General features: G+C 34.6%; 2 protein-coding genes across 6 annotated transcripts in view; one reads left to right on the forward strand and one right to left on the reverse strand.

Annotated features, from left to right (window-relative positions):
- Nucleotides 1–23,960, forward strand: part of HNMT (histamine N-methyltransferase) — a 1,236,603-nt gene that overhangs the window by 477,135 nt on the left and 735,508 nt on the right. The window lies entirely within an intron of this gene.
- Nucleotides 1–23,960, reverse strand: part of SPOPL (speckle type BTB/POZ protein like) — a 65,456-nt gene that overhangs the window by 6,194 nt on the left and 35,302 nt on the right. For 2 of the 5 annotated variants that reach the window (XR_007718144.1, XM_050750988.1), the window contains exons 2-10: nucleotides 16,669–16,806; nucleotides 16,359–16,480; nucleotides 15,930–16,081; nucleotides 14,310–14,437; nucleotides 7,829–8,006; nucleotides 7,692–7,747; nucleotides 6,099–6,221; nucleotides 2,163–2,305; nucleotides 2,020–2,073 (exon numbers count right to left, since the gene is read on the reverse strand). Coding sequence is in view for 4 of the 5 variants with exons in the window: in XM_050750988.1 (XP_050606945.1) it covers nucleotides 2,020–2,073; nucleotides 2,163–2,305; nucleotides 6,099–6,221; nucleotides 7,692–7,747; nucleotides 7,829–8,006; nucleotides 14,310–14,437; nucleotides 15,930–16,081; nucleotides 16,359–16,480; nucleotides 16,669–16,746 (1,034 nt within the window). In the remaining variant the exon portion in view is untranslated. Of the gene's footprint in view, nucleotides 1–2,019; nucleotides 2,074–2,162; nucleotides 2,306–6,098; nucleotides 6,222–7,691; nucleotides 7,748–7,828; nucleotides 8,007–12,463; nucleotides 12,561–14,309; nucleotides 14,438–15,929; nucleotides 16,082–16,358; nucleotides 16,481–16,668; nucleotides 16,947–23,960 lie in introns of those variants that run through there. The other 3 variants (XM_050750989.1, XM_050750991.1, XM_050750990.1) reach the window with 3 other exon arrangements.

The raw sequence follows: 23,960 nt of genomic DNA on the forward strand, positions 1-23,960 counted from the left end.
CTTTACGCTTCTATACTTTGGTTCATGCTGTCCCTTCTGTCTGCAATGCTTGCTACTTCCTTCTTAGTTCTGCTAACTCCTATTTGTGTTTTAAGACTCAGCAATCTCTAGGAAGCCATTTCTAAATTTCCAGGGTTAGTCAAGTGCTTGTACATATTCTTCTATTGTATTACTTAGCATATTATAATGAAATGATATATTTATATATCTATCTATATTAGATAAATTTCTCAGGACCAAGAATTTCTCTTGAAATTATTTTTATATGCAGTACCCTACCTAGCATTGTACTTGACACACAGAAGATACTAGAGTAATGTTTGCTGAACTAAATAGTAGCTGATACCAACAAAACAATTTTTTAAGTTGGCAAACATCAAATTATTAGGTTGGTGCAAAAGTAATTGTGGTTTTTGCCATTAAAAGTAATGCCAAAATCTGCAATTACTTTTGCATCAGCCTAATACCAGTGTGTCATTGTGTTCAAAATTTCAATTAGTTGTTTAGAATCACATAGATACCTATTATACCTTTTTCATTTATTAATAAATATCTATTGATGAATATGAATACAGCTTCTCCAAGGGGGTACAAAACAAGCTATTTTTTGACACTGAAAAAGTTATAAAATGTAAAGTATTTCCTTAAGAGTAAAACTAGCGCTTGAAAATGGCTAAGTACAAAGGATCCTAAACTGACATTTGATGCTAATATATTTTAAACGCAAAACAATTTTTCTCTAGGATCAAATACCATGATGATATCATATTAGCATACACTGATCAACATATTATATAAGACAACCAATAATTTTAAAGTTTTTTTTTTTTTTACTTTCAGAAAACAGAATCTACAAACTAATAGGATGAACTCAGTTAAACAACTTCACATATATCAAAACAGATTAAAGCAATGGGAAATAATTAAGTCAATAAACTAATTCATTTCATTCTTTAAAATATTTGGCCGGGTGCGGTGGCTCACGCCTGTATAATCCCAGAACTTTGGGAGGCCGAGATGGGCAGATCACGAGGTCAGGAGATCGAGACCATCCTGGCTAACATGGTGAAACCCCATCTCTATTAAAAATACAAAAAATTAGCTGGGCGTGGTGGCGGGCTCCTGTAGTCCCAGCTACACGGGAGGCTGAGGCAGGAGAATGGCATGAATCCAGGAGGCAGAGCTTGCAGTGAGCCGAGATTGTGCCACTGCACTCCAGCCTGGGCGACAGTGCGAGACTCCGTCAAAAAAAAAAAAAAAAAATTTCCCAGTTTCTTATATCAACTTCTGATAATTTGAGGAAGTGAAATTTAAGGGTTTATAGGCAAAACTAATCAAAATCAGAAGCAAACACTTCAACCTATTGACTCCCCATTTTGATTTCAGATAATTACAAAGAATATTAAAGTCATGAAAAATAAGAGAAGGGAAAAAGTAGAATAGTATGCTCATATTCACAAGAGTATGCTCATATTCACAAGATCCAGTCTTAGAAGATATAGCAACTATCCTACTCCTTATAGGTTCACTAGGGAAAAGGGAATATCAAATTGTTACCATTTTTGGAATATTAGGAAGCTAGTCTAATATAACATATTACTCAAGGTACCTGGCTAACCTAAGAGGCAGTGAGTCAGCCTTCAAAAAGGCTTTCTCAGCAAATCTGGAGGGTAACATTCCTCATAAGAGTAAATGAATTATTTCCCACACTTTTTGGAATGTTTTTTGAAGGGGCACGGACTGGATCTCTAGCAATACCTGGACTCTGCTATATACCACATGGCATTATGCACTTAAGATATTACAGCATCTATCCGAGGTTGCATTAGAAGCTGACCTACAAGGGAGCATAGCCTCAGGAATCCACTAAGTAGTCTTTGTTTGTTTGTTTTTAATAACTGGCAGTTTGCTTCATATGACATCTGGATTCATACTTATTGTAGATGAACAAAAGGCTATGCAAACATTTAATTTCACTTATGCAGAGCAACTTTAAGTCAGAAACTGATATCATCTTACTTGCTGTTCCAGTTTTTCCCATCTTTACACCCAAGTTGTCGAAGTACACTGCACCTGCATTGAAGATTTAAACATACTTAAAAAAAAGTCCAGTGAAAAAATATTGAAGGTGTCATGCCCACTGAAATATAAGCATAGCTTACCTATTAATAAAGTCTATGGCTTGTGCTTTCAACTGTTCTGCACTGTGCAAATCTGCAAGGACAAGGGTATCCGCAACATTCTCTACTGAGAGGTTACTACACAAAGCTTCTTCGCACATGACCTTCAGCCGTTCCAGTGCATACTATCCAAAATGAAAACATAACCATTAAACATTTACTCCAACTAAGTTCCTGAATACATGATACATTTGTAACTTGGAAAATAAAGGTAAAGTAGATTATTCTTTACAATTATTTTAAAATTCTTTAAGTTACTGTTTTAACCTAATATGAAGAAAATATAAATGAATGTACTTAGAAAAAAGACTAATTTTGTTTAGGAAACTGCAATTTGCATAAGTGTATTTTTTAAAGTAGGATTTATTCTAAAAAGCTACCTTATTACTCAGTATTCTTAATAAATATACTTCTCTACTACTTCAAACACTAATGTGTACCACCAAGTATACTGCATGCTGCCACCACTCAGTATTGAAGAATGAATTCATTATAATGTCAAATAAATCATATTTACAACCACTAAACATTCTTGCAGTTATTAGTGTATGTTATGTAACATGCTGAGCAGCTTTACTACAGTATAACTGACACACAATAAAGTACACATAAGGTTCACACTCTGGTAAGTTTATACAGCCATAAAACCATCATTAACACTGTAGTAAATATACCAATCGTCCCCCAAAGTTTCCCCCTACCTCTTTGTAATCTTTCCCTCTCGCCCCACCCTAGGTAATACCCCTGATATGATTTCTATCACTATAGATTACTTTGCATTTTCTGGAGTTTTCTATAAATGAAATCATATATTACATATTTGTTTTTGTCTGACTCCTTCATTCAGTATAATTATTCTGAGAATAATGAATGTTATTGCCTATCAATAGCTCAGTCCTTTTTATTCCATCATACATAGATATACAACAAAACGTTTTACACATTCAACTGCTGATGAATATTTGGGTTGTTACCAGTTCTTGGCTGTTACAAATGAAGCTGTTAGTCATATACAAGTGCCTGTATGGGCATATGCTTTCTTTCCTCTTAGGTAAAAACCTAAAATTGGACTCACTAGATCACAGTGTAAGTTTAAGTTTAACTTTCTGAGAAACTGTTGAACACTTTTCCAACGTGGTTGTACCATTTTACATTTCCAACAGCAGCATATGAGAACCCTACTTTTTCCATGTCTTTAACATATGAGAATCCTATTCTTCCACATCCTTGAGAACACTTAGTATGGTCTTTGTACTTTTAGCCATTATAATGATATGTAGGAATATCTCATGATGGTTTGAATTTACATTTCCCTAACGACCTAATGATGTTGAGTATCATTTATTTTTGAGACAGAGTCTTGCTGTGTTGCCCAGGCTGGAGTGCAGTGGCACAATTAGGGCTCATTACAGCCTCGACCTCTTGGGCTAAAGGAATTCTCCCATCTCAGCCTCCTGAGTAGTTGAGATTACAGGCACATGCCACCACACCAGGCTAATTAAAAAAAAAAAAAAAAAATTGTAGAGATAGGGACTTACTATGTTGCATTTGCTGGTTTCAAACTCCTGGGCGCAAGTGATCCTCCAGCCTAGGCCTCCTAAAGTGTTGGGACTACAGGTGTGAGCCACCATGCTTGACTAGAATATCTTTTAATGTATTTCAGACATTATTTCAGAAAATGTCTGCTCAAATGTTTTGTCTACTTTTAGAAATAACATTGTTTTCTTATAACTGAGTTTTGAGAATTCTTTATATAGTCTGAATACAAAAGTCAAATATATTCTGAATAAAAGTTGTTCATTAGATATCTGCTGTGCAAAATATTTCCTCCCAGTTTGTAGCTAATCTTTTTATTGTCTTTTGAAGAAAAGCAGTTGTAATTTTATTGAAGTCTATTTTATCATTTTTTTCTTTTACAGATTTTTTGGTGCCACAGCTAAGAAATCTCTGCCTAACCTAACATCACAAAGACTTTCTCCTATGTTTCGTTTTAGAAGTTTTAGATTTTTAGGTTTATGATCCATTTTGCATTACTTTTTTTTTTGAGATGGAATCTTGCTTTTTTGCCCAGGCTGGAGTGCAGTGGCATGATCTTGGCTCACTGAAACCTCTGTCTCCTGGGTTCAAGCGATTCTCCTGCCTCAGCCTCCCAAGAAACTGGGATTACAGGCACACACCACCATGCCCAGCTAATTTTTGTATTTTTAGTAGAGACAAGGTTTCATTTACCATGTTGGCCAGGCTGATCTTGAACTCCTGACCTCTAGTGATCCGTTTACTCTGGCCTCCCAAAGTGTTGGGATTACAGGCGTGAGCCACCATGCAAGGCCTGCCGCATTTTTTTTTGTTGTTGTTATGTATGGTTTGAGGTACACATGTAAGCATTCAATTGTTCCTGTACCACTTGTTTAAAGATTATCCTTTTTCTACTAAACTGTCTTTGCACCTTTGTCAAAAATTAAATATTCATAATGCGACGGTCTATTTTCATATTCATATTCTTTATTCTGTTCCATTATTTGTGTATCTTGACACCAGTACACACTGTCTTAATTTCTAAAGCTTTATAGTAAGTCATGATATCAAGTAGTGTTAGTCCTCTACTTTATTCTTTTTTTCCCCAAAGTTATTACACATAAAATCTTAAATCAGCTTGTCAACTTCTGGGGGAAAAAAAAAAAAAAGAAAGAAAAAAGACTGCTAGAATCTTGAGAGGAATATGGTGACTCTACTATCAATTTTAAAGACAACTGACATTTTAACAATATTGAGACTTTCAGTCCATGGACAAGATTTATGTACTTATTTAAGTCTTCCTGAGTTTCTTTTAGCATATTTTGTAATTTTTTTTTCTTTTCAACTTTTATTTTAAAATCAGGGAGATACATGTGCAGGTTTGTTACAGAGGTATATTGTGTAATGGACATAAACATGGGAACAACAGACACTGAGGACTCCTTGAGGGGGTAGAGAAGGAGCGAGGCAAGGAATGAAAACTTACCTATTATTGGGTACTATGATCATTACCTGGGTGATGGGGTGAATCACACCCTAAACCTCAGCATCACACAATATACCTTTGTAATTTTCAATGTGCAGGTTTTAAACCTCTTTTTTCAAATGTATATCTATGTATTTAGTACTGACGATGCTGCTATTGTAAATGGTGTTTTTAAGTTTTTATTGAGACAGTTACAGATTCATGTGCAGTTGTCAGAAAAAATAGATTCCATATACACTTGGTCCAGTTTCCCCAATAGTAAACATTTTTCAAATGATGTGTATATATACACATATACCATCCATCGACACATAACACATGCATAAGTACATATATACATACATACACGCATATGTGAACTTGTATACTGAATGTGCTTTTATGATTGAGAACCATTGGCTTATACATTTTTCTGATGTTTTCTGCAGTTTCTCTGCCTTCAAAAAAATCATTACAAAAAAGTATTATAAAATTGTTAATATTGTTTTTGCTCTTTCTATGCTGTCATCATAAAAAACCATCTCTACATGGAGAGAATCAAGTTACATAATATCCAATATTTTTTCCTTTTTTTAAAAAAGGTCATGCACTACATCTCAAGACTAAAAATACCTGAAAATTACATATGCCACTGTGTGTGTTCTTTTAAATGGAAGTCCATATACACTCAAAACGACTGAGTTTACAGGTTACTCTCCCATGAAAAAAATCACTTCTTTCTGGTTCAAGATGCTTTCACATCGTGACTTAAAAAAAAAAAAATTCATTTCCAGATTACCCTACTGTATGGTATTTCATAAAGCTCTCATGAGCCATCTACAAATAATACAGTTATTTGGAGTTTGCATTTGATGACAGCATTCTATATAAATCAAGCTTGAGGGTATATTTTGGTTCCTTAAGACCTAATTACTTACTTTGTCTGCAGCTGCCAACAAGTTGTCAGCCATTTTGTCAAGGTTTGGTGCTCTCCCTGTGTAAATGAACCTCATCATTTCTTTAAAAACTTCAGGGTCTAAATCATTTATTTCCACTTGATTCTGATATCAAAAAACAACACAAAAAAGTTAAAAAAAATGCACACACAAATGAACCAAAGTGAATCTTTGACAGTAATTTAAAAGCCCTACATCTACACTAAAATAGTGTATAACTCAAATACACATATACAGATATTTCTAAATTCTACTTTAAAATTGAGGTAGGTACATCTTCATTAAGTACTTCGGCAAAGTGAAGTGGACAAGTCCAAGAGGAAAAGCATACACTATCAGAGAGGTGGGAACCGTGGCCAGCTGGACAGCCCATATCCGGATATTCAGACCAAGCCAAGCACCACCATGTGGAAAAAGGAGCCCCAAGTTTTCAATTAAAAACAGCTAAGAAAAAAAAAAACCAAGTAAACAAACAGAAAACTATAAACCAAATAAAACACATCTGTGTTAAGTTTCTGACCACTATTCTAAAGGACACTGGCTATTAACCCTTTCTTTGTTGAATCCCTAGGTCCTAATACAACACCTAAGACTCTATAACAAACAGTTCTATTCCCAGAATTAATCAAAAGTAGGGCAAGCTACTAGAGGTAACAACAAAGCCCACTACCTCAGAATTCTCCCATTTGCAAAAATGGCATGTATTATCATATACTGGCACTTCCTTGCTTACCTGAAAAACAGTCAAGTCCAAAGAGGACTAGTGCTTTTTTACTGCATGTTTTTGTATTTAGTTTCTTTGCTGAGATCAATAAAGCTAAATATCTAACTAAATGACAGCAAATTTTTCTGACCCCTTGATGTCAACAGTATATGATATCATTGATGTCTCCCAACTTGGAAGTGATCAGAAGGCTGATCACAGCATCTCCCCAAACCAAAATTTGAGAAAGAAAGCAGTTATTTTATTGCAGCATCTAGTTCTGCAGAAAGAATAAAATTGAGCCACATGAATAAACTCTGGAGTTGTCCAGCTAGAGCCGTACGGTCCACAAGTTATGCAAACAGCAAAGAATTAACCTCTGATCTCTAACATAACTATATTTCATGATGACAAGTGAAAGAGAAACATCTTCGGGAGTCAAGTAGGTAACATCCTGATTACAGTTGGTATACAATAATACTGATGTCATCTATGTTATTTTTGTTGCTAGAAAACAGACTCCAAAAATCAATCCATAAAGTCTACAAAAGCAGAATATATACCTTGAACAGAGACTTCTCAAATAGCTATGGACCAGAAGAGTCCTTTGGATAACTATCCTTTTGCATAATAACTATCTAATTTACCTACCAGATGGGCAGAAAAAATAGCTGTTCCCTGGAATATTCACTGCACATCCACATTGAGTTACATCTATTATTCTATTATAGAACACATTTTTTCCTATTTATAAAAATTTTCCCTGCTTATCACAGTATGACAATGAGAACATTGCACTACTACTTTTAAAACATACACCCAACTACTTTACCTTTATATAAATTAAATATTAGCCTTTAAGCCATGTTTACCTTTTTGCTTTCTTCCATTTCGTGTTCAAACATGGCGTTAAAAACTGGGGATCGAGCTGTAACAAGATTATGCATCATTATTTTATGCATAAATGTATTTTTTAAATGTACTATATTACCCCATAAGTAGACAGTACCTGCAAGCACAGATTTATGAGCTTTAAATTCTTGTCCTCTCACGAAAAAACTGCAGTCTGTAAATCTTGTGTTTTCCCAGAGATTACCTAAATCTTCTGCTAGACGACACTCAGGCACCTTCAAAGTATTTGTATTAGTATGTCCTGATATGTTTACTGAATCTTGGACCACACTCACCTAATAAAAAAGGAACAGCAAGAAAAACACTTTCACAAAGTAATATCAATAATTAGTTTAAGTCTATACTTCAAATTTTTTTATGTTTAAGATTATTTGGATAATTCAATGTACTCCTAATCAAAATTTATAATATCTAGAAACTGAAATTAAAAACACAATTTAAAGGAGAGAAATGAAAAAATTAGAATATAGATCTTTTTCAATTTATGTAAATAAATGGCTTATCAATTGGTCAGAATGCTTGATTATTAATTACAAAAATACTTCTCAATAGAAAAGCCACAATATGATATAAAAACTCAAACAAGAATACACCTTTGTGAGGTGGAGAAATAAATTTCTTTTTTATTTTCTTACACTTCAAACCTATCTACATTTAAATTTTACTATATGTACATAAACATAGTATTTTGTTTAGAAGTCAAAATGACTTTTTACAGTATAAAAAAGGTGATAAAATTACAGTCTATGATATGCAAATTGAGAAGTGTTTAAAGTGTTATTCCTAATGTTTCACTTCTAGTAAAACTAATTTATAAAAATACATATTAAACTGATTTAAATGTTAAGGTACAAAAACTTCCACAAAAGCAACTGTAATTATTAAAGTTCATGAAAACCTTTTATGGAAGATGAAGAGCAAGAGCAATATAATTTAGTTCAATTTGCAGACCCTTATTTACTTAATAATCAATAAAAGTAGGTATGATTACGTATTATTTTTATGGAGATTCCAATATAATATGGATTAAGTTATTTCCCATAAAAGATGACTACATACTGAATATCCTAAAACACTACTGACTAAGTCTTGCACACCACTTTTTAAAAAATTTTATTGATTTTTTATTTTTGAGACAAAGTCTGGCTCTGTCGCCCAGGCTGGAGTGCAGTGGTGTGATCTCGGCTCACTGCAACCACTGCCTCCTGGGTTCAAGTGATTCTCCTGCCTCAGATCTCCCGAGTAGCTGGGAATACAGGGGTGCACCACCATACTCGGCTAATTTTTGTAGTTTTTAGTAGAGAAGGGGTTTCACCATGTTGGTCAGGCTGGTCTTCAACTCCTGACCTTAAGTGATCCACCTGCCTTGACCTCTCAAAGAGTTGGGATTACAGGCGTGAGCCACTGCACCTGGCTGCACATCACTTTTTTAAAAAACGAATTCTACTATGCTATTAACAATGTCACACTACATTTAATACATGTAAAAAATACATTTAAAGAAAACACTACCTTAACTAGTAAGTAAATGTTTCAAAGTAAATGACTTTAAAACAAACAAACAAAAAGTGCTACATTACTCATCTATTGCTGTTTTCAACTTCTAAGTTTTGGGATCATTTGTTACGCAGCAATAGATAGCTGCATTAATTTAACAATATTTCATCAGGCTTTTATTAAGTAAAATATAAATAAGGACACACATATATACAGTAAACTATGCAGAAAACAGAATCAGAAATAAATTTGCTACCAACATGCTAACACAAAGTCTAATTATGTAAAGTGTTTGGAGAAGATTAAGTCTCAGAAGTTCCAATACATCCAAACATACAAACATGTATCTCATGTGAATGAACATACACTTCTAAAGAAAAACCAGAAAATTTTTATTTTTCTGAGGATATTTTTATTAACCACTTTTGCCCTAAATTTACATATTAACCGTTTGAAATCATATGTGTCATAGAAATCATCCAATCTATTCACCTTATTTTATAAAGAGACTTCAGACCGTGCTAAAGACAAGGTAAACAAAGTGTTCCAAACCACATTGTGCTGGCTTGTACGAAAGGAAGACTACTCCTAAATCTCCAGATTCCTTTCTTTTTTCTTTTTTAGACGGAGTCTTGCTCTGTTGCCCAGGCTGGAGTGTAGTGGCATGATCTAGGCTCCCTGCAAGCTCTGCCTCCCGGGTTCACGCCATTCTCCTGCCTCAGCCTCCCAAGTAGCTGGGACTACAGGCGCCCACCACCATGCCATGCCTGGCTAATCTTTTGTATTTTTAGAGACGGGTTTTCACCGTGTTAGCCAGGATGGTCTCAATCTCCCAAACTCATGATTCACCCGCCTCAGCCTCCCAAAGTGCTGGGATTACAGGTGTGAACCACTGCGCCTGGCCCAGATTCCTTTCTTTATGGCTCTTTGTGCAATATTTTTTTGATATTTTTAAAAATTAGCAACATTAACACAATTATGATCAAAAAGCATTTATTACAACAATCTTGTGAGATGTTTCTCTAAGTATGGGAGCCACAAGCTATTGTATAAACAAATAAATCTGCCAATAAAGGTTCTCCTATCTTATCAAGTTTTTAATCAAATTATGTCTAAAATTTTAATAACTATAAAGAGAAAAAAAGTTTCACTAATCCTTACCCAACTGCCCTATTCTACTACACATTATAACCTAATGATATAGACACAAAAAATGTTGGTGTTAATATTCAAGGTTTCGTAAGGGATCAGCTCTTTAGACCCTAACAGCATTTATTTGTTCATATCAAGCACTGCTCTTGAAATTTCTATAGAGAAAAAACTGGATCTGTTCAATGGCTTGCATGATATATACAGCAGAGTTACAAAATGTGATGATGTATTTAATTTCAGAAATGATTTCTTGAATTCTATTTACTGTCTCTTAACAAATTCAAAATAACTTAATTAAAAATTTGGTAAAAAAATCAGGTAATAAAAGGATTAAAAAATAAAGACAATATTATCACAGATATTGATATTATATTTGTATTCTGTATAAGCAAGAACAATTCAGAAGATTTGTATTATTGACATACCTATCTACATAGTATTATCACAGCAACCACAAATTTTAACTAAGACACATAATTAACACTTCATACTCCAAAGAGTATTCAAGAGACTACTTATAGAGCAGAAATGATCTAATTAAAAATTGACACATGCAATGGATTCCAATTTTCTTGATACCTATATTTAAGAAAATGTTAAAAATTTGGTTTTATCTATTACATACTCAAATGCAGGTAATGAATACTCTTACTGAATGGAACCTAGAATAAAAAATTCAGGAAAAAGGCTGAGATTCTTTTCTGAGGTCAAATTTATGCTTCTTTCACAAAAAAAAAAAAAAGAAAAGAAAAGAAAAAAAAGGCAAATGTGCAATCCTCAAAATTGTTACATGTTGCAAAGCAAAACCTCAGTCATTTGACAGTCCTTTTTCAAATTTGCTTTTGGCTCAACTCAAAGAATATAGTTTAGAGTGACAAGGAACATTTGAGGGATCTAATCTGTGACTATCCTGAAAAATGTGGGTCTCTTCCAATGTAGAGCTAACTATTGGTTCCAGTTTTTGAAATCTGAATTTTCCAACTAATTCTAAAAGCCAGGAATTTCCAGTGCTGCATAGTACTACAATTTTGCCATTTTAATCAACTAGTCAAACACCCACCACACTGGCTCCAAAGTGAGAAACTTTTAACAGTCGAATTTCACATGAATATCTTCCAGAATAGTGAGTTTTAAAGACTTTTTGACTTTCATAGACTGGTGTCATTTTTTTAAAAATCTGGTGACAGAAATAGGGTAGTCAACTTTTCATTTTGCCAAGAAAGGGCTTTTTAGAAAATCCCAACTTCCACCCACTATCATATATAATTATTTTAAAACAGAAAGACTATCTGCTATGATTTGAATGTATTCCACAAAGATCATATGTTGGAAATTTAATACCTAACGCAACACTCTTGAGAGGTGAGACCTTTCAGAGGTAACGAGGTCATGAGGACTCTAACCTCATGAATGGATTAATGTGTTTACTGAGACAATGGGTTTATTAAAGCGAGTCTGGCCTGCTCTCACACACACACACCCTCCTGCCCTCCATCAACCCCCACTCTTCCCCTCACCTCTTCTCTGTCTTTCTCACCATGTGATGACTTCCACCATGTTATGATGTGAGAAAAAGGACCTCACCAGATGTAGCCTCAATCTTGGACTTCAAAGCCTCCAGAACCATGAGCCAATAAAAATTCTGTTCTTTTAAAATTACCTAATCTCAGGTATTCTGTTTAATGGCAACACGAAATGGACTAAGACGCTATCTTAGCAGAAGATAAACAGGATGGGATAAAAGATGTGTCCTTAAAAATGAGCTAGTTAAACCTCATGAAATACTTGTTTATATATATTTTATCTGTACATATATTTTTCCTGTATATCATGAAATGGCATGGGTCTGTAGACTATCAGAGTATTTAAAATCTGTTGGATTTCAAAAGATAAATTAAACTAACCAGTTTTCTAGTTTTCCTACTTATTTCTCAATTCCTGTTTTCTGTGTCACTTTGAGAAAAGAGGGCAGAGCTGCTTACACTGCTACCAATCTCTTATCTCTGGCCACTTTTACCACTGTAGGGAACTTGCAAGATTAAGTTATGTTTTGTGCAAAAAGGGTAGCACCCAACTGCCTTACCTGTCTACAGCACCACTTGCAGGGGAGGGGGAGGAGGCAGTTCTTTAGGAAGGGTAGTGCAATGCTTCCTCCTCTTCTGCAAGCAGTGCTGGAGATTCTGTAGAAGGAAGGGCATCCGTGAGCGGGGTGGAAGAAACAATGGAGGGCATGAAGAATGTTAGTTAAAAGTACCTTTTGCCCACCTATGCTAAATACGGTGCCCAGGGTATAATTATCTATATCAGCAAAAAGATGTGTATTTCAGGATCCAAAAACGAATCTGATTGATGCTAAATTTAAAATACATGTCATGTTGGGTTTTGTTTTTGGGGGTCACTAAGCAGGTAGCATATGGATACCAAGCATACAAAAAACAAATCTTAAACTTAATTTCAGCCTTATTTCTGAATTTCTTGGTTGTCTAGGTTCCAGCACAGTGTACTTAGGAAAATATCTGTAAATACTATTTCAATTCTGAAAAAAAAAAAAAGTATTTTCTAAAAAGGTTCATTTCTAAAACTATTTTAGCTGGTCATTTTTTGTTTTTGTTAAAATTGGATTAAATAGTCTTCAAGATCCTTTCTGTTCTAAATTAACATTTTAAAAATTTACATGTTGAAATTTAGGATAACTGCTAAAATTCTGGAAGACTCTATAGTAAGGATGCTAAAAATTTTATATGGCATAACCTATATTTATTTAGCATACTACTTAGAATATCTGCCAATTAGCAACAAATACTGTTTTCTTCCCAATTATTTAATAAGACTTGTGCTATGTGCTTTGTCAACCAAATAATTGTATTCATAATAAATTCATCATACAGTTAACTGGTCTAAGTAAAAAATAAGACACAATTATATAGTCCCTGGGGGCATATTTCAATTATTCTTCTGACATAATGTCATACAATTAGTTTGTAATCTTGTCAAGAAATCTTATACACTTACTGTAAAAAGATTACAGCTAACTTACAGTTAAATAAGTTATCATACTCCTAACACACTCATCTGTCCATGATAATCTGTTGAAATATATCTACTGTTGAATACTTGATAAAAATCTTTTCAACTATATTTCTTATGAAAATTATCAACTGCCTTAAACATTTTGATAAAATTGTTACTGATGTATATTCTCTATAAACTGTACTGGTTAAAAATATAATCCTTGAATTCAGTCCAAAGGTGAATCTCAAAAATTCATATAGATAAAACTACCTAACGATAACATGACAAAAGCAAATCCAAACATCAAATTAGGACAAATGATAAGTGTACATTACTGGCAGAGGCAATGGTAGTAACTTTCAAAATATGCCATTCTATGCACATAATTACACCTTGTAAGTTTGTCAATAGACACATACATATCTTAAAAATTTGAGAACTATTTCTTAGAATGCTATTTGATTAGATTAATCCAACTGCCTGAACAATCAGAAAGCTTCTCAATGTTTTCCAGGTACTTCTGGGTTCAAACTGATAAACTCTCAGTAATAATGTTGAATACAATCAATCTGAAAATTTTTTTAAAAAGTGACAATATATGTCAGTTATTCAGAATGAAGAAAATATTTAGGAATGTTCACATATTCACATTCACAGTCTTTTCAAGAGAAGAAGGATGTAGTGTTGTAGTATAAGTGTACACACAAATTATAGCTAGAAATATGACATGTTTCCAGACTGGGTCATTACACTGATTTGTAGTCAAGAATTTTCTACAGCTTTTTCTAGTCAAAAATTTACAAATGAAACTTGATGAACTATACCAATTAATTTTTAAAGGGTTATTAATCCAGTTTATACTTTTGCCATATCACTAAATAAACCATGGGGTTCCTTAGAATAAAAGATGTACCCACCTCACAAAATAAGGTAAGCTTGTCATCTGGTAAAAGACCATTAGCTTCGTCAAGCAAAAAGTCCCTTCTAATGAATTTTTTAAAACCCCAGTCCTTCCCTTGCACAAATCGATATGCTCTTTGGCTTTCTGGTGGAAAACAGAATAGAGTTCAAATAAAATAAATATCCAAGAGACTTTTTAAACATGGTAAAACAGTTAAATGTGTGAAAACAGGACTTGCCAATACATCCATCATAAAAATTGCAGATATTTGTGTTTATAAATCAAATGTCGTAAGAGTTTTAAGTCGGGTAGACACAGTAACTTCACATGCCTACTCAATTTTGGCCATTGTCAATGAGCTCAATTTCAGACTTCTGGATCTCAAATAGAAAAGTCAGATCAAATGTCATGGAGAAGGAAGAGACCTTTTTAACAATCTAGGCCCTATAAGACAATGAAATAGGATCAAAACATGTTGGTACAGGCACACTACTTATCATCTAATATCAGAATCTGGTAAGAAACATACATCTTATTTTCTGCTTCTCCCTTTAAAAACGGATGTTCTAAATACCAAGGCATGTTTAAGCTTTCCTGGCATAACCATCCCACTGATTTAAGTTTTATCCAACTATAGAAAAATCCATGAACCTGTGAAAAAGCTAAATAAAGTCCTTTATCATTCCTAAGTCTCCAGACATAACCTCCTCTCCCCTAAAAATAATTTTTCATAAAAGTCCAAAAGATGCTTTTCGTGTAATTTGTAATAGATTTAATAAATATCTGAAGTAAATATTTCAAATGTCTAAGGTACTCTATAACAACTATATACTAGGCAGTAAACAAGATCCTCTACAGAAAGTATTCATCATCTATTATACAAAGAATAAAATGGAAGTGGAAAATTAGTAATCAATCTACCTGAAATACTCCACTATCTTAAGGTAAGACAATGTGAAAATATATATTATGTTAGCAATATATTATTTAAAAATGTATGTGAATGTGAATTTTCTGTAATCAAGTTATTTGATTCTGTGATTCATTTCTAGAAAATATTCTTCCGCCATACACAATGTACATTTCCTACATCACTCTTCTATTATGAAGCTCAAGGCTACTGCATTTCAGCTGGCTATATATGTGAATTTTGGACTGAAATTAATAGGCCCTGAAACTAAGAAAAACAGCTCCTTTCAGTCAGTGTTCAATCTACTGCTCAAAAAATTCTAGTGACAAAATATCAGGGCACTCTATCTCTTTCTCACTGTTCTTCAGATTTTATTACCTGGCAAAAAAAGGCAAGAGAGAAATGTTTCCTGAGCACCTATTATATATACCAAGCACTGAACCAGGCACCTTGCCCTAACAGCAACTATTTTTCTAAGTGACAACTAGGATGTCATTTTAGGACATGAAGAAGTAATGTTATTAACCATTTTTACATGTTTTACAAAGTCTAAGACTCAGTAAAATAATTATAGCTCTCTGCTGGATTTAAATAATGGTCAAATTAAAAGTTTCAGGTTAAGGAGATTTTAGTGGAAAAAGTCCCAGACTTTTCCAGGTAAAGGTGCAGAAGAAGTCACAACATGTAGTTACAGAAATGTCTTCACTCAGTTTGCAAATCACTTACCCATTGCTTTTGTTTCTTCCCTTTTAGCATTCAGAAGGGAAAATTTGAATTTTGCTCGAACTTCACTTTTGGGACAGCTGACTAAAAGCAAATACAAGGACAAGTAGTCTTTACTTTCATCATCTAATCCCTTTGGGTTTACCCTCAGGCACCTAAAATAAAACAATAAGCTCACATGGAGGAATATAATACTTGAAAAGCATGAGAGAGAGAGAGAATACTGAAATCATGTGTTAATATCACAAACAGCACTCCTGTCAACATCCTCACAGTTCTTTATAATTCCCCACATGATTAGGAACATATTACCAATCTAATATGAAATTATATTAATACTCATTCAGGAACAATAACAACAACAAAACCATGAGCAGATGATGATCACATCAAAAACAAAAAACAAAAATCCAAAGCAAACAAAAATCTTACCATTTCATTTTGTCACTTGGGCCAGATGAAAATGTTGAACTTTTTAACACTTCACCCATTTCCTCTCGACAAAAACTGAAGTTATTAATGGTCCACATGTAGGAAAATTTTACTACTTTAACCTAAGAGATTCAGAAAACCACTTTTATAATGATGACGCTAATACTTTTAACTTGTTACATGTTCAACAGGCTATGATCCAGTCTTCTAACACTTCTAATAACTATGGCAAAGTGTTTCACAATAATATTCTCAACATACTGTAAAATTTATAAGTGACATAAAGTGAGGGATTTTTAAGAGCATGTACCTGTGTGTAACACCAGCTTTCTGCTACGGGACCAGTAGACATATCTCCAGGTAGAGGTGGGGTGGGTTCCCGAGACATTGCCACTTTATTGTAGTCTTTTAGGATTTACGTAGTACCCCACACAGTTGACTACCTTACCTACAAAGGAAAGAAGTCTGATGTACTGATTAAAAAGTTTAAATGACAGAATCAAGAGGGAAGACATATTTAAATAGACATGAAACAATTACTATCCCAAACTAGATTATGAAGGAACATGTGACAATTTTAAATAAATTTAATGATTTTAAGAAATATAAAATAAGTTTTTGTAACATATAACACTTGAAATCTAAACAAACATAGTATTTATAGATAAGATTATTTTGTAAAGACATGTTCTCCAAAAAATCACAAATTTTAAAATAACGTATAGTTTAAGAGTAAGAGCATATACACAAAATCACAAAATATCTTGGAAACATAATGACATCAGTTAATATCTGGCTTACCTTCCTTCACCCTTTTATTGACATTGTCATGAAAACGAAAAGGTTTGCAAAGTTAGAACTATAAATACTAGTTACCCATCTGTCAGACTACAGAAGTTTTCATCAAGCAAAACACAGAATGGAATGTAACAGGCAATGAATGCTCTGTAAGAAGAAATACAGACTTTCTACGAAAGTTTACGTCTATCTTATCAGGTTCTCTGTTAAGACTTTCATCCCTAACAGAGTGCTTCTTACCGAGATGTACTATGTCATAAAATTTCCTCCCAGTTAGCTGTACTATACTTGTACTATAGCTCGTACTATATCCAATGGGATGCACAATTACCTCTTCATAATCTAATCAGGATATTAGTGACCAGATGTTGCTGCTTTGTAATTTAATAAAAGAAAGAGGCACAATCAGAATAAGCTACATAAGCAGTGCACTCTTGAGGTGCAAGAGGGTTTCAAGATTACATGACAATATAAGTATGAAGTCTGGAGAACCATATGCTACCGCAGATAAAACAGACTTTAAGACAAAAATTGTTACAAGAGACAAAGGATATTATATATTGATAAAAGGGTCAATTCATCAAGAAGGTATGACAAGTACAAACATACATACACCACATAATAGAGCCCCAAAATATATCAAGCAAAACCTAACAGAATTGAAGACAGAATAGACAATTCTACAATAATACTTGGAGACAGCGATACCCAACATTCAATAATGCATAGAACCAGGAAGATTGATAAAGAAATAGCAGACTTGAATAGCAGTATAAAATAATTAGACCTAATAGCCATTTCACCCATCAACAGTAGAAAACACATTCTTTTCAAAAGCATGTGGAACATTCTCCAAGACAGACCACTATTGTTTTCTACAGAGTTGGGAGTAGAAACAGAAGCAGAAACAAAAGTTGAATATTTATTTTAGGCAAATTCATAGTTAACTAAATAAATGTACTGAAAGAGTAATGATTATTAGACTTATCTGTTAGAAAAATCTCTAGTAATATAAGAGAAGGATGTGTCCTGGTCAATACTTTTGCCAGTGACTGTAAAGAAACATGATAAAATAAACCATCATGACCAATTTCAAAAACAATAAACCAAGAAAAAATATCTGAAATGCATATAGCACATAAAACTAATTTCCTTAATACATGAAGCATTTGTACAAATAAAACAATAAGTAAATAACTCACAGGAAAGAAACTTATAATTAGAAAAATAAAAGTTAAAACTAAATTAAAAAGCCACTTTTTCCCTATCAAACTAGGAACAATCCAAAAGATGAGTGAAAGTGTAAGGAAAGGTGCTCTCATACTTTTCTTGTGGGAATACAAATAGTATAATAATCTCCCTTATTATTTCCTGGTGAGATTTCTGGCAAGAAGGGAATGATGCTAAAATACAAGCTACCAATTTCTAAAAGTATAAAAATGCAGAGGGTGTTACTTGATTTCCATGAAAGCATTTATATGATTTCTGGCAACTTGCATTGATTTCAAAAACATTCACACACACAAAAAAATGATGAGATGAGCAAGCATTTCACAGAAGAATGATTACCAAAAAAAAGAAAAAGAAAAAGTTTACCCTCACTTGTAATCAATGAAATAGAAAAAGAACTCATATCATTTTCTACCTATTGCATTGTCCAAGATTATTTTAAACTGTCAAGCCCTATAGCCAGCAAAATTGCAGAGAAGCAGATGTCACTATACTGGGGATAAGGCTTTGCTATAGATCAATTTTATAATTAGTATCAAAAGAAATTTTGTCAGATTCATCCTATAAACATATCCTAGGAAAATGATTACAACTGTGAAAAAGATAATATGGAGCACAGTATATTTCTGTAATATTAATACATGGAAAATGTGCAACCATTAAGAGTGTATTAAATTTTCTTAATGACAGGGAGAAGTGTTCAGGATATGTTATATATCTAAAAAAAATCAAACAGAATGCCTAACAGGACATTGCTTTTATAAATATAAATAGTATATGGAGGTACTGGTGCATAAAGAAAAACAGACTGGCAGATGGAGGCAGTGAGTTGCACTTTGGCATTTCAGTGATAACGTCAAATACATCTAAATATTAAAGGCTATCTCTGGGTGATGAGCTTTTTTTCTTATTTTTATTTATTTATATTTTATCAATGTGTTATGTTTTAATTAATACAGAAATACAAGTAATTATTTTTAAAGGTAGTGGGAAACATGGTTATTTTCAAACTCATATGGACCACAACAAATATGTAATATCTTGTGTCTATGTTATTATTTAAGTAATAGATCCTGGGGTAGAAGGTAAAAAGAAAGAAATCAAATAAAACGTTAACCTGAATCTTTAAGCTTTTATAAAAAGATACTATTATAATTTAATACTAACAAAATACATAAATAAAAAAGTTTTAGAAACTCTGGAGGGTAAAGAGAAAGTTCTTCAATATTTCTAGAAGAGTTATTATCTTCCTGAAGTATAATTCACAACATACCTCATATATAAAAATATACTTCATATACACTTCAAGTGTAATTCATATATAAAAGCAAACCACGGCCAGGCACGGTGGCTCACGCCTATAATCCCAGCACTTTGGGAGGCTGAGTCAAGCGGATCACTTGAGCCCAGGAGTTAAGACCAGCCTGGCAAACATGATGAAACCCTGTCTCTACTAAAAATACAAAAATGAGCCAGGCATGGGGGCAGGCGCCTATAATCCCAGCTACTCTGGAGGCTGAGGCAGGAGAATAGTTTGAACCTCGGAGGTGGAGGCTGCAGTGAGCCAAGATCGCACCACTGCACTCCAGCCTGGGCAACAGAGCGAGACTCCATCTCAAAAAAAAAAAAAAAAAAAAAAAAAAAAAAAAAAAAAAAAGCAAGCTACATAAAAGGTTACAAGGATTTTTTGTCGTTGTTTTCTCTCCAGCTACTCCTTCAAATGATGTAGTTACAAGATGAGGGTATGGAGAATCTGAGTGAACAGAGTGTATGTGTGAGCTCTTTACAAGATATCAGATATGTTGTTTATTCTTCAGTAGCTCTGTGAGATGGGTGTTAATACCCCATCTTAATGATGAGAAAAGAGACACTCTGGAAAGCTTACTTTAGAGTTTAAGTAATTAGAAAATAGTTGAACACAAATTTGCCTGGCTCCAAAGTCAATGCTCTTTCCATAGAATCATGGTGCCCTTCCGTTTTTTACAAAGCTGAAACAGGCCTTACTGATCTGTTCCAATTCTTATTTTACAAATGAGGACCAAGATGAGAGAAACGGACTGGCACAGAATATAAGAACTGTCCAAATTTACACTGTTAGATGAATACTAGAACAAAGAACAAAGACAAAGATCTCCCAAAGTCCACTTTAGTGCTATTTCCAGGATTCTACTTCTTTCCTCCTCTTCATAAGAAGAAAAATGAAAATAAAAACAGTAGACTATCAACTACCTACTAACACTCAGGCCTTCCTATTCTCATTCTTACAGAAAAAGCTTGCAGAGAGGGTACAATGAAACTAAGATCTAGAGAAAAACACAAGACAATCAATCCATACACATCAACAAATAAGTAGAAGATTCTTCCCTATCCCATCGTACACTTGAAATATTTCAAGTGTGATATTTCCTACTTTTACTTATTAAAGGGAAAGCAAGATTTGTTATTTGAATAAACATATACGACTTTCTACTTCAACAAAATGCTTGAGTGTCACAATGTTTTATATATGTCATATAGGCACATACAACTATCTAACTTTATATAAAAATTTCAAGTATTCAGAAAACATAAAAAGAATCACACGTCAAACAATCACGTACCCACCATCCTGGTGCGTCCCTACCACCATCACATTTCCTCTCTTTACCAGAAGTAACCCATATCCTGAATTGCTGATTATCATACCAATAAATTTATTGACATTCTTTAAAAATATCTATGAATCCCTAAACTATATAGGTAGAAATTCATAGATATGTAATAATGTATATACATGTAGATGTCACAAAATAGTAGAGAGCTCCAAAACTCCATCCCTCCACAAAAGAAATGAATAGCTGGTGAAATGGTCAGAATCAGCTTGTTTGAAATTCTGGAACTGAATAAAAAACTTAACAGCTAAGGGAATGCTTAGTGAAGAAAGCAGCTACCGAATTTCAGTGAGAAAGGGCTGTGGCATTTTAACACATCTGCTTACTATGGCCCCCTCCCCCAGTTTGGTGGTCCACCTAAGTCATCAACCCTCATTCCTGATACAGGATGCTGGTAGAAAGTCATTTGCCCTCATTCCTGGTATAGGGTGCTGGTACCAAAGGGAGCAACAGGGATCTTATTCTAAAACATATTGTCATTATGTACTTTGACCAGTCTGGCAATTCCCTGAAGGACTGACTGAAGGGCCAGTTTCACCTGCCTTGGAGCTTCACCAAGGTAGGGGACAGCATTCTGGGATCTGGCATTTATCAAAAACATTAAGAGGCAAATGTATTAGTTATAGCCACCTAGAGAAGGAATCAGAGTTGGCACAAGCAATGACCAGGCAAAAAAGTGTGGGAAGGAAGAAGCTGGGGAATAAAAGCTTTGAAAAGCTCCCATATATCCCAGGAAATCTACAAAGCCATGGGCATGGCCAGGGGCAAACACATCTTGAAAACAGGTAAGAAGGTCCTAAGCTGGCTCACAGTGCTGAGCCAACAGGAAGTGAAGACTAAGGCAGAGTTGTAAATGGCCTGGCTAAGCACTGAAGAAGTGATCCAACAAATAAGCAATCTGCAAAGACTGGAAGAGTATCTTTAAGGGTTCTTATGTTTATGGAAATCAAAAACAGGCTGAAAGTGAAAGGATGAAGAAAGATATTTCATGCAGAAGAGAGCTGGTTGGTTATGCTACCATAAGACAAAAGAGACTTTAAGTCAAAAATTGTTACAAGAGACAAAGGATATTATATATTGACAAAAGGGTCAATTCATCAAGAAAGTATGACAAATACAAACATATATACACCACATAATAGAGTCCTAAACTATATCAAGCAAAAACTAACAGAATTAAAGAGAGAATAGACAATTCTACAGTAAGAGTTGGAGACAGCAATACCCAACATTCAATAATGCATAGAACCAGGAAGATCAATAAAGAGATAGCAGACTTCAAAGTAGTATAAAATAACTAGACCTAATAGCTATTTCACCCATCAACAGTGGAACACACATTCTTCTCAAGTGCATACGAATTGTTTTCAAGGATAGAATATATGCTCACTAGGCCACAAAACAAGTCTCAACAAATTTTTAAAAAATTAAATTATACAAAGTATCTTCTCTGATTGCAGTTGAATGAAACTATAAATCAGTAACAGAACAAAAAAAAAATTAAAATTCACAAATGTGGAACTACCAAAACTGACTCAAGAAGAAACAGAAAATGTGAACAGACCTCCATAAACAGCAAAGACTGAACCATTAATGAAAAAAGCTTTCAGCATGACAACTTAAGGAGTTCCATGGACACACTGCCCAGCAAATTTGTTGAAAAATATAAAAACACTGCTGGAAGCACAGAACAAATGAAGAAACATTTATTCAAGAAAATTTAGTAGAGACTCTGAGAAAAGTGAGAGTCTGTGGTGTTTTTGAACCAGGACCTGCTCTGTCCCAACTCAAGGAGTCAGAAACTCCACTCCAGACTGGTGTAGCAATAAGCACTATGTTCCCTCTTCCAACAGGTCCAGTCAAAGTCTTCCTGTGACAGGAAGGATGTCAACATTTCTCATCCTGCCTCTAAGGGAGGAGACCACCCCTCATATTGTCTTACGCCCAATTTCTGCCTCCAAAGAAAAAAGAAGTAAAAACTAAAAGGCAGGCCGGGTGTGGTGGCTCATGCCTGTAATCCCAGCACTTTGGGAGGCCGAGGTGGGTGGATCACGAGGTCAGGAGATCGAGACCACCCTGGCTAACACGGTGAAACCCCGTCTCTACTAAAAATACAAAAAATTAGCTGGGTGTGGTGGCAGGCGCCTGTAGTCCTAGCTACTCGGGAGGCTGAGGCAGGAGAATGGCGTGAACCCGGGAAGTGGAGCTTGCAGTGAGCTGAGATCATGCCACTGCACTCCAGCCTGGACAATAAAGTGAGACTCCGTCTCAAAAAAAAAAAACCAAAACAAAACAAAACAAAAAAACAAAAAGGCAGAAATGAAATCCACAGGCAGACAGCCCGGTGTCACACCCTGGGCCTCGTAGTTAAAAATCAACCCATGACTTAAGTGCTTGTGTTAGCTATAGATTCCAGACACTGTATGGAGAAGTATCATGAAAATCCCCATCCTGTTCTGTTCCATTCTGGTTACTGGTGCAAGCAGCCCCCAGTCACGTACCCCCTGCCTGCTCAATCAATCAGGACCCTCTCACGCAGACCCCCTTAAGAGTTGTAAGCCCTTAAAAGGGATAGGAATTGCTCACTTGGGGAGCTCGGTTGTTTGAGGCGTTAAGTCTGCTGACGTTCCCGGCTGAATAAAGTCCTTTCCTTTCTCAACTTGGTGTCTGAGGGGTTTTGTTTGTTTGTTTGGCTCATCCTGCTACACCTCTAGCTACCTAATGCTGATACTCCACGTGAATGTAGCCAAGAGGTAAGGGGCTGGCTCCCTTCTTCAAATCAGTCACTGCTGGAAAGGTAGAGGCTCTACTTTGGGCATGGTGCTGTCGGGGTAATAATCACTGTTGTCTTGACTTGTAAGCTGTGGGTTCCATACCAGGAGCGTGAAGATAAGAAGAACTGAGGTTACTGCCTCCCTCCAGC

The sequence above is a fragment of the Macaca thibetana genome, chromosome 12 (genome assembly GCF_024542745.1).
Source record: "Macaca thibetana thibetana isolate TM-01 chromosome 12, ASM2454274v1, whole genome shotgun sequence".
In the NCBI taxonomy this organism is placed as follows: Eukaryota; Metazoa; Chordata; class Mammalia; order Primates; family Cercopithecidae; genus Macaca; species Macaca thibetana.